Source organism: Bufo gargarizans, chromosome 6 (genome assembly GCF_014858855.1).
Source record: "Bufo gargarizans isolate SCDJY-AF-19 chromosome 6, ASM1485885v1, whole genome shotgun sequence".
Classification (NCBI taxonomy): Eukaryota; Metazoa; Chordata; class Amphibia; order Anura; family Bufonidae; genus Bufo; species Bufo gargarizans.
The window spans coordinates 265,780,047-265,798,741 of NC_058085.1; the positions used below are offsets into that span (position 1 = coordinate 265,780,047).

The 18,695-nt window shown below is 47.6% G+C and overlaps 1 protein-coding gene across 1 annotated transcript in view; it reads right to left on the bottom strand.

Moving 5' to 3' along the window:
* The window catches only part of LOC122941457 (formin-like protein 21b), a 281,089-nt gene that overhangs the window by 209,047 nt on the left and 53,347 nt on the right, over nt 1-18,695 (bottom strand). Inside the window, exon 2 of the mRNA XM_044298723.1 lies at nt 16,689-16,784. Coding sequence (XP_044154658.1) covers nt 16,689-16,784 — 96 coding nt within the window. The remainder of the gene's footprint in view (nt 1-16,688; nt 16,785-18,695) is intronic.

Below are 18,695 nucleotides of genomic sequence, written 5' to 3' on the forward strand. Positions count from 1 at the left end.
GTGAAGCACTCGGAAGGGACCAACAAAGCGAGGCGCCAGCTTGGGAGTGGGCACTCGAAGGTTGAGGTTGCGGGTGGACAACCATACACGGTCTCCGACCTGGTAGGAAGGAGCGGGCGCTCGTCTGCGATTAGCCTGGAGTCTCTGGCGTTGCGCAGAGACCTCAAGGGACCTCTGGATCTGTACCCAAGAAGTACGTAGGACGGAAAGGTGATCCTCCACAGCCGGAGTATCCTGGGGAGAGAATACCTCCGGTAACACGGCAGGTTGGAACCCATAATTGGCCATGAAGGGAGACGTCCCAGAGGAAGAGTTCACCGCCGTGTTCCTGGCAAACTCAGCCCAAGGCAGGAGGTCAACCCAATTGTCTTGGTGATCGGAGACATAGCAACGAAGGAATTGCTCCAAGGCCTGATTGGATCGTTCTGCGGCCCCATTGGACTGAGGGTGGTAGGCCGAGGAGAAAGAGAGATGAATCCCCAACTGGGAGCAAAAGGCGCGCCAGAACCTGGACACAAACTGACTCCCCCGATCCGACACAATCTCCTTGGGCAAACCGTGCAACCGGAAGACCTCCCTGGCAAAAATCGAGGCCAACTCTTGTGCAGAGGGTAACTTCTTGAGAGGAACACAGTGGCACATTTTGGAAAACCGATCCACAATCATGAGAATGACCGTATGGCCTCGGGATGCAGGAAGGTCCACAATGAAATCCATCCCCAGGTGTGACCATGGACGCTCCCCGGTGGCTATGGGTTGCAAAAGACCCAACGGAAGGTGCCGAGGGGACTTACTCTGGGCACAAACGGAGCATGCCGCTACATATGCGGCGATGTCGGAACGTAGAGAAGGCCACCAGAACAGACGTGAAACCGCCCAGGACAGCTGATTCTTTCCAGGGTGCCCCGCGGCCTTGGAGTTATGGTAGGTTCGCAACAACCGAGTGCGCAACTCCTCAGGCACAAAACATCTGCCGTTGGGTCTCCCAGAGGGAGCACCAGATTGAGCCGCCAAAATCTGCTCACCCAGAGGAGAGGTCAGGCTGGTGCGAATAGCAGCCAGGATCTGATTCGGGGGTATGACCGTAGTCGGAATCGACTCCTCCCCGGACAGCTCGGAGTACTGCCGTGATAAGGCATCCGCTCTGATGTTCTTGGAGCCGGGTAGGTAGGAGACCACGTAATTAAAACGTGACAAGAACAGAGCCCATCTGGCCTGACGTGGTGTCAATCTCTTGGCCTCAGAGAGGTAGGTCAGATTCTTGTGGTCCGTCAGGATGAGAACCGGAACCACCGAGCCCTCGAGCAAGTGCCTCCATTCTTTAAGGGCCTGCACTATGGCCAATAACTCCCTGTCACCAATCTGATAGTTGCACTCCGCGGAAGACAGTTTCCGGGAGTAAAACCCACAAGGAAGCAGAGGACCCTCTGGTGTTCTACGCTGAGACAGGAGGGCGCCTACTCCCGTCTCAGACGCGTCCACCTCGAGGACAAAAGGCAACCCAGGGTTGGGATGCGACAGAATCGGAGCCGACACAAAGGCGGACTTTAGAGCCTCAAAAGCTCGGATGGCCTCGAGCGGCCAGACCTGAGGATTACTGCCCCTCCCTGGTCAGATCCGTGAGAGGCTTGGCTAGCATGGAAAAGTCCCTGATGAACTTCCGATAATAATTGGCGAAGCCCAAAAAGCGCTGCAGGGCACGAAGCCCACTGGGCTGGGGCCACTGTAAGACAGCCGAAACCTTCTCAGGATCCATGGAGAACCCCTCAGCGGAAATGATGTAACCTAAGAAGGTTACCTGGGATCGGTGAAATTCGCATTTCTCAAGCTTACCGAACAGCTTGTTCTCTCGTAAGCGTTGCAACACTCGTCTGACATCCAGAATGTGGGCCTCCATGGATGCAGAATATACCAAGATGTCATCCAAATAGACCACCACACACTGCTGCAACAGGTCACGGAAAACATCGTTGATGAATTCCTGGAAGACTGCGGGCGCATTGCACAACCCAAAGGGCATAACCAAGGATTCATAATGACCGGTCCTGGTGTTAAACGCGGTCTTCCACTCATCGCCCGCCTTGATCCTTACCAGGTTATATGCCGCCCTCAGGTCGAGTTTGGTAAAGACCGTGGCCCCTTTGAGGCGATCGAACAGCTCGGAAATCAAGGGTATCGGGTAAGCGTTCTTGATCGTGATGCGATTGAGACCCCTGTAGTCGATGCAAGGCCTCAACTCACCGCCCTTCTTTTTCACAAAGAAAAATCCAGCCCCTGCCGGGGACGAGGATTTGCGAATGTGTCCGCGTGAAAGCGCCTCCCTCACGTACTCCTCCATGGCCTCATTCTCCGCTACCGACAGTGGATAGACTTTGCCACGAGGAGGAACGGCACCAGATTGTAACTCTATGGCACAATCGTATGGGCGGTGCGGAGGTAGGGCAACCGCACGCACCTTATCGAATACATCCCGGTACTCCTCGTATTCAGGAGGCAACAGAGAGTCCGAGGAAGTACACAGCAACTTGACAGGCCCATGGATGCAACTAGCCCCACACTGCGGTGACCACGAGAGGATCTCGGCCGATCTCCAATCGAAAGTCGGATTATGCTTCTGGAGCCAGGGGTACCCCAAGACCACCGAGTAGTGTGGAGACGAAATAACCTGGAGACAGACCGACTCTCTGTGAACGGCACCAATGGCCATCCCCACTGGAAGGGTCTCCTGAGTCACGTGTGGCGGCAGAAGGGGTCTGCCGTCTATCGCCTCAAGAGCCAGTGGGGAACCTCGAGGCTGCAGAGGAATGGAATTGGCGGCGGCGAACACACTATCAATGAACAAGCCACCAGCACCAGAGTCCACCAACGCCTGGGTCGTCACCGAGCCCCCGACCCAGGAGAGGACAACAGTAATCAGTGGTTTGTCAACACGGGAAACCGGGGACGAGGAGACTCCACCCAAGATCTGCCCCCGACAGGATCTCAGGTGCGAGCGTTTCCCGGACGGTTCGGGCATGCCAACCGAAAATGCCCACCGAGACCACAGTACAAGCATCGGCACTCGCGTCTCCGGAGTACCCTCTCCCCCTCGGACAGGCGAGCAACCCCCAGCTGCATGGGTTGACCCCCAGACCAGTCATCCCCAGGAGGCGTGGGAGGAGAGGGAGGCACGGGTGGGACAGCAAACGTAGGCGCCAATCTGTTAGAAGGCCTCCGCAGGCTCTCCTTAAAGGAAGGTCTCTCCCTGAGTCTGGTGTCAATCAAAATCAGGAAAGAAATAAGGGACTCGAGCTCCACTGGTAGGTCCTTGGCTGCAATCTCATCCTTCAAGGCATCCGAGAGACCATGAGAGAAAGCAGCGACCAGAGCCTCATTATTCCAGCCCACCTCTGCTGCCAGGGTACGAAACTCAATGGCGTATTCAGCTACGGATCGTGAACCCTGTCTGATGGACATAAGGAGCTTCGCAGCAGAGGCAGCACGAGCCGGCACATCGAATACCTTCCGAAGAGAAGCAACAAAACCGGAAAACTCGGCAACCACCGGATTGTTGTTCTCCCATAAAGGGCTGGCCCAGGCCAAGGCCTTGTCCGAGAGCAGCGAGATCAAGAAGCCCACCTTTGATCTCTCAGTAGGAAAGGCATGTGGCAGCAACTCGAAATAAATGGCCACCTGGTTAAGGAAACCTCGGCACTGAGTTGGCTCTCCCCCAAAGCGCTGTGGAAGGGGGGCAGAACCGGTCATACCCCGAAACACCGCAGGTGCAGCAACAGGTGTCGGGGTAGACTCTGGCGCAACAACCGGAGCGGCAGTAGGAGCGGGCCCAGGAGCGACAACCGACCCATCGGCAACGGAAGCTAAATGAGCCGTGCGTTCAAGCAGGGTTTGTAACGCCACAGCGAACCGACCCAACAGGTGATCCTGCTGATCAAGTCTGGCAACCAGCGTAGGTAGCGAGGATGGCCCTGTACCGTCAGAATTCATGGCTTGGTCCTAATGTCATGGAACCATGAACCAGACGTACAACAGAGATAGGTGGAATAAGAAGGCTTTATTGAAAATCAAGCCGTAGCTAAAGTCCAAACGGATGGCTAAACTGAAGCAGGGTCTTGCGTAGACGGAGGTCAGGAACCAGGAGGGTAGTCAGACGTAGCCAGGATCAGGAACCAACGGGGTAGTCAGACGAAGCCAGGATCGGGAACCAACGGGGTAGTCAGACGAGGCCAGGATCAGGAACAGAAGCAGCAGCAGTCTTTGAAGCATGTGCACACAGGAGGACCAAGCAAGGAACTGAAGCCACAGACCTTCTATATATATGAGCTAGGCATCCAGCTCCTCCCAGTGGGAAGGAGGAGCCGCAGGGTGGGAGGCTACAAGAAACCCAGAAACCAAGATGGCCGCCAGCACATGTCAAACGAAGGAGAACAGTGAGAAGGTAAGACCATGACAGAGGCGCAGTGTCGGAGAAGGTATGGGGAGGGTTGGCGCCCCCAGCCAGGCACAGGAGCCCAGACTGTCCATAAAATCACTTTGGCGAGTTGTGGGGCTGCAGCCTACCCCCATCAGGCACGGTCACAGAGGTTATTCCCCTGTCTATAGCGATCTATTGTGGGTGCAATGACCCATCTTTGCACCCCTGACACAGAAATATAATAATTAATCTGGCTGTTAATTCTGTGGGTGACCTATAGCGATTTTTTTGTGAGTGCAATGCACCATCTTTATACCCCTGACACAAAAATATAATAGTTAATCTGTCTGTTAGTTCGGTGGGTGACATATACCCATTTTTTGTGTGAGGTACACCTACACTGCATCCGTGTCACGAGGGTGTCAAGAACCACGCCTGACTCCGTTATACCCGGGGTCAGGAAGTCGCAGCGGTTGCCTGCGCGCTCTATGTAGTAAGATAGGACTGTTTCTTTATGGTAGCTTTCTGGGTTTGCTTTGCAACCCTTTTTGGCTCACTCAGGGATCCGTAGCTTCTTCTCCTCAGCTGTTTCTTGTCCAGCACTCCCAACCTCCTTATATTCCCCTCTCCCACTTCTCTGGTTGCCAGATATAGAGCTTCCTGCCTGGACTTCTATACTGACCCACTGGAGCTGTGTTGCTGCGTTCCCTGGTTGTTGTTCCAGAACGTTTCCCTCCGGATCCCTGTTGGACCTTTGTGGTCTGCTGTTGTCGCCCACCTGGGATTATATGTTTGTCTGTATTGTCTGTCCTCTCCTTGGTGTTTTCCTCTTAGTGTCAGTGGTGCGGACTAGTGATCCCACCGCCCCGTTCACTACGTAGGGCTCATCTTAGGGAAAGCCAGGGTTTAGGCACGTGATCGGCGTACGGGTGAGGAACCCGTCTAGGGATGTCAGGGCAGTCAGGTGCCAGCCGCAAGGTGAGTCAGGGGGTCACCACCTTTCCCTCTCCCTTGGGCAGGGCCTTCCCTTTTCCCTCCCTTTGAGTGACGCCGGTCATTACAATCCGTGACAGGGAAATTAATATAGTTAATCCATCTGTAAGATCGGAGGGTGACATATATAAATTTTGTGTGAGGTACACCTGCACTGCATATGTGACAGTAAAATTAATATAGTTAATCTGTCTGTTAGTTCAGTGGGTGGGTCTCGTATTGGGTTGCTCCACCGAGAGTATGAATGGATAGGTGCAAACTGCTAAAGACTTACCCAGTCTGAATAAGTTCAGTGGTGACCTCAAAGAATGAGGAGAGCATCAAATGGGGAACGTGGCCCTGGTCATGGTGCTAGTGGTGTTGGTGGAGCTCCTGTTGCAGGGAGAGGACGTGGTTGATCTGTGCCAGCTAAACGCCCAAATTAAACACCTTCCTTAGGTGCACTTAGGCGACAGAACGTTCAGAGTTAGTTTGTAGGCCCAAATACCGGTGTTCGAATGGTGAGGCCAGAACAAGGCCATAACAAGTAGAGGCGGCAGTAGATTGGGTGGCTGACAGTGCCTCCAATTCCTTAACATTGTCTCCAACCTGGTCCCCTGCTGAAAGCGCAGAGTTGGCACCTGCAGCCCATGGGCATCTGTCTTTCACCTAACCCCCTTGCAAATCAGCCAATAAGTCTGAGCCCCAAGTCATGCAGCAATCTCTTATTGTTTTATGACTTTGCTGGCAGGATTTCCGTGGGCCATTCACCTAGCCCTGGCCCCAGAAGTGGAAGTGAGTGCATGATGCCCAACCTCTTATGTTTGAGGATGTGGATATGGGAGGACCACCGCAGCACGTGATAATGGCGAAACACAGGTGCCAACCGCTGCGGCTTTCTGCAGTGTGCAGTCCGGCCAGGAGGGCAGGGGTTAGGAGTGGGTGGAAGATGTGGAGGATGATGAGGTCCTAGACCCCACATGGAATCAACGTTATGCGAGTGATGTGTGCAGTTCGGAGGAAGAGGTGGTGGTCACACAGCGCCAGCCGGACAGCAAAAGAGGGATCAGGGTGCAAAAGCAGAATGGCCGTCCCCTAGCCGCAGGGGCGTACATAGAAATCATTGGGCCCCATAGCAAGAATCTTAATGGGGCCCCACTAACTCCGTCCACTGGCCCATCCCACCACCTGCCCTGGCTTCTCCTCTACCATACCCCCAGCAGTTGCAGCCGTGTAGACATTAGGAGCTACTTTCACACTTGCGTTTCTATTTTCCGGTATTGAGATCCGTCATAGGGTCTCAATACCGGGAAAAAACCCGCTTTTGATTGTCCCCATTCATTGTCTTAGGGCACTGTCCACTATAAGCAGCACACAAGCACAGCTCATTGGGGAGGGGGGGGGGCTATGGTAGTGCTGGCATAATAGTATACCAGTGCCACCATAGCCCCCCTTACCTTATGAACTGTCAGAACCTCCTAATGCATACCTCAGCTGCTGCAGAACATAAAAAGCTTCGTTCACATCTGTGTTGGGGCCTCATTCGTGGATCAAGTCATAAATGCTGGACACAATTTTATAGCCTGGAAGATGGAAACCTGACAGATCTCATCATAGTCAGCGGGATCCGTCGGGTGTTGTCGTCCATGAAGTGCCAGATCCGGAACTGCCGTGATTTTCGTTGATTTGCTCCTATGACGGCAGAACAGCGAACGTCACCAGCACAGATGTGAACAAAGCCTAATACTCACCTCAGCTGCTGCAGAACATTATAATAGTGACAAGGGAACTACAGGTCTCATCATCATTAGATTATTATTGGAAATTAGGGAGCAACACAGGGAGAGGTGAAAGTGGAGAGAACTACAATTTCCAGCATGTCCAGGCTGTTATGATCAGATACAAGTAGATATTACACAGAGTATAAGGCCGGGTTCATATCACCATTTAGCTTTCAGTTCTTCTGATCCGTCAGATGAACAGAAAAATAAAGAAAAAAAATGATCCTGTATTTCAAGCATCAGTTCTGCACATTTGGCATCCGTTTATGCCATATCTGTCAGAGATCCGTTATTTTAGACAGAAAAAAGTCCTGCATGCAAAACGGAAAACTAAACTGTGATGAGAATCCAGCCTAAGAAAAGAGAACTACAACTCTCAGCATGTCCAGATTATAGGACATCATCTAGTTGTACCAGGTAAGAGCTTTAAAAAGAAATAACTATAACCCCCAGTATGGCCAGACTTATTATGGGGCATCAGTATACATTTAAAAGAGGGGGTATAGGAGGAGAGAACTACAACTCCCAGCATTACCAGCCTGTACTAGGGCATACATTTAAATTACACTGAGAAACATATAATACGACAAAACTACAACTCCCAGCTTTTCTAGGATGTTATGGGTTATCCCAGAACACCACTAACCTCTCCTCCAGGCACCACACAGAAGCTCCGCCCCCTCACAGTGATATGCCACAGGTCTTTCACCAGTCCTCTGCACTGGTCACATGATGATAACATCACCAAAGGTCCTTTAGATTTCTGCTGCTCTGCTATTCATTGGCTTCCTGCACTGGTCACATGGTTGATGACATCACCAAAGGTCCTTCTCCACCTCTTACTTTCTCAGGTAGCCATACAAGTGTAATTAGTGGGCGGGGCCTATCCTCCACTGCGGGCCCCCTTCCCCCAGGGGCCCCATAGCAGCTGCGTGGTCTGCCTCTATTGGAGGTACGCCACTGCCTAGCCGGTATGCCTGCTACTGTCCACTGCACCTAGGGTCTGAGCACACCAAAGCCAGCTCCAAGGAGTTCCCTGGCGTGGCAGTTCCTCAGACAATGTGCTGACAACAAGACGCGAGTGGTTTGCACGCTGTGCAATCGTAGCCTGAAGCGAGGTATAAATGTTCTAAACCTGAGCACCACCTGCATGACCAGGCATCTAAATGCAAAGCACGAGCTGCAATGGAGTACACATCTCAAAAACCATGAAAGATCTCAGGCTCCTCCTGCTCCCTCTTCTGCTGTAGTCTCGCCCTCTTCCTCCCCCACTGAAGTGACAGTCGCACCTGCCACCCCGCCACTGAGCCTCAAGCCCGTCAGTGTGCGATAACAGGCGAAATCTCGTGGAAGCTCTGGGCCTAGCCGGTTTGACGCACATTCCTTGTCTGCAGCATGTGCTGAATTTGGTGGTGCGGTGGTTCCTGAAAAATTACCCCAATATGCCAGAGCTTCTGCAGAAAGTGCGGACCTGCTGCTGCTCGCCTGTCTGCGCTGCAGTGTAACTTCAGCCTTCCTGCTTACCACCTCATATACGACTTACCCACAAGGTGGAACTCCACCTTGCATATGCTAAAGAGACTGTGCAAGCAGCAGCAGGCAATAGTGGAGTTTCACCTGCAGCACGCACGGGTAAGTCGCTCTGCGGAACAGCACCACTTCACCACCGAGTGGGCCTTCATGCGGGATGTGTGTGCCTTGTTGCACTGTTTCGAGTACTCCACCAACACGGCCAGTGCAGGTGACGCTGTCATCAGCGTTACTATCCCACTTCTATGTCTCCTTGAAAAAAACACTTCGGGTGATGATGGAAAAGGATGTAGCACAGGAGGAAGAGGTGGAGGACGAGAGATCATTTCCACGGTTATCAGGCCAGTCATTCACAAGTGGCTCGGAGGGTGGGTTTCTGCACCAACAAAGGCCAGGTACACAACTGTCCAGCCAGGACACAGTTCTGGAGGAGGAGGATGAGGAGGAACCATGTTCACAACAGTTTGTTGTTGCCTCTGGGCAGCCTGGCACAACTGAGTGGCTACATGCTGCAGTGCCTGTGCAATGACTGCCGATTCGCCCACATTCTAACCAGTGCTGATTACTGGGTGGTCACCCTGCTGGATCTCCGCTACAAGGACAATGTGTCGTCTTTAGTTCCATCACTGGAGCTTGATTGGAACATGCGCGAGTACAAGCGCACGCTGCTGATGGCATTCCCACCTGACAGCGGGGGCTCAGTGGAAGCACAAGGCGAAAGCAGAGGAGGAGGTAAGGTTAGCATGGCCAAAATGTGGAAAAGCTTTGTCATCACACCACAAACACCAGCACCACTAGCTGATACGGAACGTCCCAGCAGGTGGCAGCATTTCAGTAACATCGTGGAACAGTATGTGTGCACATGCCTACACGTACTGACTGATGGGTCTGCCCCATTCAACTTCTGGGTCTCCAAATTGGGCACATGGCCTGAGCTTGCCCTTTACGCTTTGGAGGTGCTGGCCTGCCCTATGGCCAGTGTATTGTCCAAATGTGGGGGGGTGATCATAGACAAGCGCAGCTGCCTGTCCACAGCCAACGTGGACAAGCTCACGTTCATTAAAATGAACCAGGCATGGATCCCAAAGGACCTGTCCGTACCTTGTGCTGAGAAGACAAGTATACCGGCCGCACCCAGCCATTGTAATACTCCAGCACACTCTCTTTGCATTCTGTTTTCTATTTCCCAATGTTTTGGGGCCTTCCCAAATTTATAAAAATAATTAAAGGAAAAAAAACAAAAAACAAAAACAGTCTTGGCTATCTCCTCCTCCTTCACCGCCTACACCACCACATCTAGCACCTCCTCAACCTCCTACTCCATTTGACCTCCGCCTCCTAGTTCAAGATTATTATTTTAATTTTTTTTTATATTCTATGTTATTTTAAGTCATTTTCCAATCCATATTTGTTTGCAGGGCTATTGTCCTGCTCTTACCCCCATTTTGCTTCCCTTTGCAGCCCTCTAGCCCTTACTATGACTATTTTACAGCCATTTTAGTGCACCAAAGTTCGGGGCCCCATTGACTTCAATGGAGTTCGGGTTCGAGTTAGGGTCAAGTTCGGGTCCTGAACCTGAACTTTGACCCGAAGTTTGGCCGAACCCGAACATCCACGGGTCCGCTCATCCCTACTTATAATTTTAGAAGTAATATTTCAAATGTTCAAGAAAATGTCAAAAACCCATGTTTTTCTTAAGGGGGTAGCCCATCTCACAGATTAGTGGCATATTGCTAGCATATGCCACCAATGTCAGACAGGTGTGTGTCCCTCCTCTGGGACCTGCACCTATTTTTAGATTGAGGCCCTCAAAGCAAAGGAGAGCGCACATGCCCTCACTGATTTTGGGGCGCCCATTCTAGAGATAGGTGAGGGTCTCAGAGGTGGGATCTGCACCTATGTGACATCTTAACATCCTAGAAATATTCCATGCCAACCCCTTTTAGGACCAATTCAATTCTGAAGTTACTTTGAGGGGCTTACATATTAGAAAACACCCCTAAATGACCCATTTTTAGAAACTGCACCGCTCAGATTATTCAAAAGTGAGTTTAGAAACTTTGTTCACCCTTTAGGTGTTCCACAAGAATTAAAGCAAAATCAAGGTTACATTTTTAAATGTTACTTTTTTGCAGACTTTCCATTTTAATCCATTTGTTCTTGTAACACAGCAAGAGTTAACAGCAAAACTAACCTCAATATCAATATGCAGTTTACAGAAAAACCCTATACGAGTTCAGAAGGGAAAAAGCACCATATGATTTTTGCAGGGCATATTTTGCTGGAATGGTTTTCAGATGCCATGCTGCATTTAAAGAAACCCTGAGGTACCACATACAGTGGGAAACCCCCAAAAAGTGACCCCATTGTGGAAATTACACCCCTCAAGGAATTTTTAAAGTGGTGGAGTAAGTACTTTAACCCAACTGGAGTTTCATAGAATTTAAGTTTCATAGAGCACTAGGTTGTGAAAATGAAAACGAAAATATTTTACAATAAAATGCTGCTTTAGTCTCCTTTTTTCATTTTCAGAAGAGGTAACAGGAGTAATGCACCCCACAATTTGTTACCCATTTTCATGAATATGACAAGACCCCATACAGTATGTGCTTGTAAACTGCTGGATGAGCACACCACAGGGCTCCGAAGGGAAGGAACACCATATGGTGTTTGCAGGGGAGATTTTGTGGAAATGTTTTTTTGGGTGCTATGTCACATTTCAAGAGACCTTGAGGTACCCTCTACAATGGAAACTGGCCCAGTTGACCTCATTTTTGAAACTAGTGGTGTATTGAGGACTTTGACCCTACGGGCATTTCATAGAATTTGGCTGGGAAAAGGAAAAATGATTTTTTTTTACAATAAAATGCTGCTTTGGCCAGAAATGTAATCTACATAGGATGCAACTACCTATTTTGTACTGAATATGGCATCATGCCATATGTGTTCATACACTGCTTCTTTAAGACTCAGAAGGGAATGAGCACCATATGGATTTGCATTAATGGTTTTCAGGTGCCATGTCGCATTTGAAGAGATCCTCAGGTACCCCTACAGTAGAAACCCCCTGGCAGTCACCGCATAGGGACAAGGTAACCAAAAAAATGGCGAATTGTTCAGTTTTTCTTTTCTTTTTTTTTTCTTTTACAACACTCACCGCATAGGACATTTTTAAAATATTTTAATAGTTTGGACTTTTTCAGATGTGGCGATATGTAATGTGTTTATTTATTTATTGCTCATATATTTTATATGTAAAATTGGAAAAGGGGGTGATTTATACTTAATATTTTAATGTTTTTCTTTACTTTTTATTTAATAACTATTTTCCCCCTTAGGGCCAAAACCTGGGATCTTTTAATCCCTTGTCCTATTCACCCTGATAGAGCTCTATTAGGGTAAATAGGACCTCACACTCTCCCTGCTGCCCTGTGCATAGTGCACACAGCAGCATGGAGCTCACCATGGCAGCCAGGGCTTCAGTAGCGTCCTGGCTGCCATGGTAACCAATTGAGCCCTAGGATTACACTGCTGGGGCTCCGATCAGAACTGCCACCAATGAGGAGGGGGGAGGGGACCCTGTGGCCACTGCCACCAATGATTTTAATATAGGGGGGGTTGAGGGTAGAGGCCGCACTGCTCCACCAATGATTTTAATACTGGAGAGGAGCGGGGAGGGCGCACTGCTCTACCAATGATAATATAATTAACATTTAATACAGGAGGCGGGTGCGGCACATGAGGGGTTAACTGCCTCTATTTGCAGCTCCCCACCAGCACCCGCCTCCGGGATTTGTATTAAAGAGGACCTTTCATCTGGCATGCACAGCGGAGCCCAGGGATCTCACTGCACTTATTATTATCCCTGGGCGCCGATCCGTTCTCCCGCTATGTCCTCCGGTATCTTCAGGGACTTGGTTATACTGGGCGGAGACTGCCCTTGTTCTCCTGGGCGTCTCCTTCTCCCAGGCTGTAGCGCTGGCCAATCTCAGCGCAGTGCTTACAGCCTTGAAGAAAAAAACTTCCCAGGCTGTGAGCTCTGCGCTGCATATTGGCCAGAGAAGGAGATGCCCAGGAGAACAAGGGCAGTCTCTGTCCACTATAACCAAGTCCCTGAAGATACTGGAGGACATAGCGGGAGAATGGAACGGTGCCCAGGAATAATAGTAAGTGCAGTGAGATCCCTGAGCGCCGCTGTAGATATCATGATACTTAGTTCAGAATTTTTTGCCAGATGAAAGGTCATCTTTAAACATTTACTTTCATTGGTGGCGCAGTGCGCCCGTCCCTCTCTCTTCATTGGTGGTAGCGGCAGCAGTGGCACAGGGGGGAGAGAGAGAGTACTTCCTTCTCCCCTGTGCTGCTGAGAACAGCGCACTCATTGTTCTCCGATACTAGAATGCGCAATAGCGAAGCCTAGTATTGAAAAAAGGTAAATCCTGGTATCGAGGTCGATACCAGGCAAAAGTATCCATTGGGTATCGAAAATTCGATACCCGAAACAACCCTAATTTCAGCAATATCACATTTATATAGTTTCTCTTGAGTTTTAATACTGAAAAAAATACTTTGGAAAAAAAGGTTTTCTTTGCATTGACATATTTTGACCCCCATAGGCGATTTGTAGTTTATATTCATACCATTTAGGAGTATGTATGTCTTTTTTGGGGGGAAGGGGTAAAGGCTATTATCACTAGGACCAACTCCTTGACTCCAGCCCGGAAATGAGCAGAAATTTAAGTTAATGAATTACAAGTTGTACAGAATCTTTTCCCAAATAACCATATATCAAACTGCTCAACTCCTCTTGTTCTATACCATGCTGCCTTCAGCTCAGACACCATGTTCAACGTGACAGGTTACCTGTCCATTCTGGAGCTCCCCTTCAAATTCAATATACATTTGTTAGAATTCTGCAAAATGTGGAAAACAAGCCCTGAAAATGTGGATGTATAATTAATAGCGGTATCTTCTCATGTCTTCTCAGACGAGCAGCAGGTGACCTTTCCCAGAGAGATGGAGATAATAGAGGCAGGGGTGATAAGATGGCGGAAGAAGATTGATTTTGGTAGAGTTATTTTTCAGATGTTTGCACCACCTTTGCCCCGTACAAGGCTTGCGGCATTCCGTGATTTATCTCAGTGCAGATCCTACTGATATTTTATATGCAGTAAAGACAAGAAAATAAATGAGATTCCAAAATGTTCCCCCAGCTTGTTTGAGATAGCATCCAGAAAGTAAGAGTTAAATGCCACCATTGTAACATTGTCATCTCTGGTACTGTAGCTCATTTCCATTCACTGATATATACCAAGATGGAGATCCTTCCTTCTAATCCTGGACAAATCCTTTAAGAATGAAGCAATTCCACCCTCACAAATCTCTCAAGTATCTGGCAGCCCCCTATCCCTCCCTTTACCAAAATAAAATGTGCATCTGACTAAGCTGAGCATATTAATGAGGGACGTCCAGGTTGATGTTCATTCACTAGCTACGCAGTCATTTAGCGACTGTGTCATCTTTATCCTTGACAGCTAAGACTACTTTCATATTAGTGTTTTTTGCGGATCCGTCATGGATATGCAAAAACACTTTTGCTACAATAATACAACCACATGCCTCCATCATGAACGGATCCGGTTGTATTATGTCTTCTATAGCCATGACGGATCCGTCATGAACACCACTGAAAGTCAATGGGGGATGGATCGGTTTTCTATTGTGTGAGAGAAAATGGATCTGTCCTGGCACACAATGTAAGTCAATGGGGACGTATCCGTTTTCTCTCACACAATAGAAAACGGATCCACCCCCAATAGAACAGGAGTTGCTGAGCAGTTTGATATATGGTTATTTGGGAAAAGATTCTGTACAACTTGTAATTCATTAACTTACATTTCTGCTCATTCCGGGCTGGAGTCAAGGAGTCGGTCCTAGTGATGATTGATTGCCTTTATGCCCCCCCCCCCCCCAAAAAAAAAAAAAAGACATACAGTACAGACTCCTAAATAGTATCAATATAAACTACAAATCGCCTATGGGGGTCAAAATATTTTGATGCAAAGAAAACCTTTTTTTCTTCCAAAGTATTTTTTTCAGTATTGAAACTCAAGAGAAACTATATAAATGTGATATTGCTGTAATTATACCGATCTGGAAAATAAAGGGAACGGGTCAGTTACAAAGAATGCCAACTCCATCTTCCTATGATGTGGTAGATTCTAATCCTCCTGTACATTTAGAGCCACCAGGGGGTCAGAAATGCCATACCATTGGACATACAGTACAGACCAAAAGTTTAGACACACCTTCTCATTCAAAGAGTTTTCTTTATTTTCATTACTATGAAAATTGTAGATTCACACTGAAGGCATCAAAACTATGAATTAACACATGTTGAATTATATACATAACAAAAAAGTGTGAAACAACTGAAAATATGTCATATTCTAGGTTCTTCAAAGTAGCCACCTTTTGCTTTGATTACTGCTTTGCACACTCTTGGCATTCTCTTGATGAGCTTCAAGAGGTAGTCACCTGAAATGGTTTTCACTTCACAGGTGTGCCCTGTCAGGTTTAATAAGTGGGATTTCTTGCCTTATAAATGGGGTTGGGACCATCAGTTGCGTCGTGGAGAAGTCAGGTGGATAAACAGCTGGTAGTCCTACTGAATAGACTGTTAGAATTTGTATTATGGCAAGAAAAACGAGTGGCCATCATTACTTTAAGAAATGAAGGTCAGTCAGTCCGAAAAGTGCAGTCACAAAAACCATCAAGCGCTACAAGGAAACTGGCTCACATGCGGACCGCCCCAGGAAAGGAAGACCAAGAGTCACCTCTGCTGCGGAGGATAAGTTCATCCGAGTCACCAGCCTCAGAAATAGCAGGTTGACAGCAGCTCAGATTAGAGACCAGGTCAATGCCACACAGAGTTCTAGCAGCAGACACATCTCTAGAACAACAGTTAAGAGGAGACTGTGTGAATCAGGCCTTCATGGTAGAATATCTGCTAGGAAACCACTGCTAAGGACAGGCAACAAGCAGAAGAGACTTGTTTGGGCTAAAGAACACAAGGAATGGACATTAGACCAGTGGAAATCTGTGCTTTGGTCTGATGAATCCAAATTTGAGATCTTTGGTTCCAACCACCGTGTCTTTGTGCGACGCAGAAAAGGTGAACGGATGGACTCTACATGCCTGGTTCCCACCGTGAAGCATGGAGGAGGAGGTGTGATGGTGTGGGGGTGCTTTGCTGGTGACACTGTTGGGGATTTATTCAAAATTGAAGGCATACTGAACCAGCATGGCTACCACAGCATCTTTCAGCGGCATGCTATTCCATCCGGTTTGCGTTTAGTTGGACCATCATTTATTTTTCAACAGGACAATGACCCCAAACACACCTCCGGGCTGTGTAAGGGCTATTTGACCATGAAGGAGAGAGATGGGGTGTTGCGCCAAATGACCTGGCCTCCACAGTCACCAGTCCGGACCTGAACCCAATCGAGATGGTTTGGGGTGAACTGGACCGCAGAGTGAAGGCAAAAGAGCCAACAAGTGCTAAGCATCTCTGGGAACTCCTTCAAGACTGTTGGAAGACCATTTCAGGTGACTACCTCTTGAAGCTCATCAAGAGAATGCCAAGAGTGTGCAAAGCAGTAATCAAAGCAAAAGGTGGCTACTTTGAAGAACCTAGAATATGACATATTTTCAGTTGTTTCACACTTTTTTGTTATGTATATAATTCCACATGTGTTAATTAATAGTTTTGATGCCTTCAGTGTGAATCTACAATTTTCATAGTCATGAAAATAAAGAAAACTCTTTGAATGAGAAGGTGTGTCCAAACTTTTGGTCTGTACTGTATGTACCAAAGGAGTCAAATATATATGCCCCTAGGGCAGTTTAATATACTAGCACCAGCTGTAGCTTCCTCAACGGATCCACTCAAGATATACATTAGATAACTGCAGGGGTTTGGTGCCTTTTCTTACCTTTCCACCTTCTTCTGATAAAAGAATTGCATCTTCTATGGTGATTTCATTCCTCTTCACCCTGTGAAGTATTTCCAAGATTTCCATTTGGCTAAGCTACAAAAGAAATTTGCAGGTGATTACGAAAATTTGATTTCAGAACAACCTATGACAAGAATACACCATTCATACAAAGGAATGATTTCCCGCCATGATGGGGGAAGGGGTACAATTGCATGGGTTTACACGGATACTTGCGCTGCTGATGTATTTACTTCACAGAGGCTTGTCTACATTGATACATTGCAACAAACCACCAGCTGTGAGAAGTATTAGATCTGTACAGGTTATTTACCTAACTGATGACTGTCTAAATTGATACATTGTAACAAACCCTCATCAATGAATAGATTTAGGTCTGTACACATTTTTAGCTTCAGGATATATATAAAAAAAAGAATGTTCCATTCACTGACAGCCAACAGTTATCCTCAAAACAGTGAAGAATTGAAGCAAAATGCCTTTTAGAAAGTTGCAATACTTTTATATATAATGGGCCTTATTTTGACAGCTGCATAGCAGCAGGTATACTAACGAGTGTGACTACTCTGTGGACGACCACAGTCACCCACTCTATACCAGAATAAAACTTTCGCACTTTGGCATGGGTTTGAATTCCACCACTGGTGCCAGGTGTGAACATGACCACACTGAACATAAAATATTCACATGAAGTCACCCCCCTTCCCTTCCTTTACTGAACTGTACAGGCCAAAAAAACATTTTAAAAAAATTATAACTTCAAAATTGGAACCATACTAAAACATTCAATATCCTCTTCCCAAAGGTCAGTCTCTGCTGCAGCCAATCGCCTGACTGGTTTGAGCTTTAAGCCACATAGACTAAAACCAAGGCAAGAGCAGCAAGGTTTACCACATAGAGCCTGGTGTACAATACTCCCGATATCTTCCAACACGCAATCTCCGATCCTCACAGGACCTCCTCCTCTTCTCTACTCTTGCCTTATCTCATCTTTCCACAATCACTTCCAAAATTTCTCCCATGCAGTCCCTATACTCTGGAACTCTATACTACAACCTATCAGACATCCAAGTACTCTGGCAACCTTCAACAGAAACCTGAAAACCCACCTCTTCAAACAAACCTACAAATCGGCAGTGTGTTATTATAAATAAAAGATCCCCTACACAGCGCAGGGCAAGGGAGAGCATCTGAGCATGAAATGCTCCGATGCTAACATCAGGGGGGCCTGCTTAGGTGAAATTATGGGTATGTTTGGGTTCAGCTCTGGCAATGGGGAGATGGTTACGGAAGATCAGGAAGAGGCAGAGCTACTAAATGTTTTTTTTAAATTTTATTTCTGTATATAAAAAAGAAGAGAAAGGAGCAGATATTGGTCGTGCCAGGGCTATTAGTACATCCAGTAATATACTCAATTGGCAGAATGTACATATGGTCCAAGCTAATTTAAATAAGGTAAATGTGGACAAGGCTCCAGTTCCTGATTAATTACGACAACAAGAGATTAATAACAATGTTTCTATTTTTGCAGATGTCACCAAGATATGTAGTGCTGTGCAGTCTAGGGAAGATGTTCATAAATTACAAGCTCACTTGGAGTGTTTGGGCATCAAGCTGACAAATGTGGTTTAATGTGGATAAATGTAAAGTTATACATCTGGGTACAAATCATTTACATGCATTGTGTGTCCTAGGGCATGTAAAACTGGGAGAGTCACTTATAGAGAAGGATTTGGGTGTACATGTAGTTCATAGATTAAATAACAGTATACAATGTCAATCAGCTGCTTCTAAGGCCACCAGGATATTGCAGTTCAGTTCTTTGCGCCAGTCCATAGAAAGTATGCACTGGAGCTGGAAAAACTAAGGGGCGTGGAGGGTCTTAGTTATAAGGAAAGATTAAAAGAATTAAGAGCATTTAGTCTTAAGAAGAGAAAAAGGGGTGACATGATTAACCTATATAAATATAAAAATGACCCGTACCAA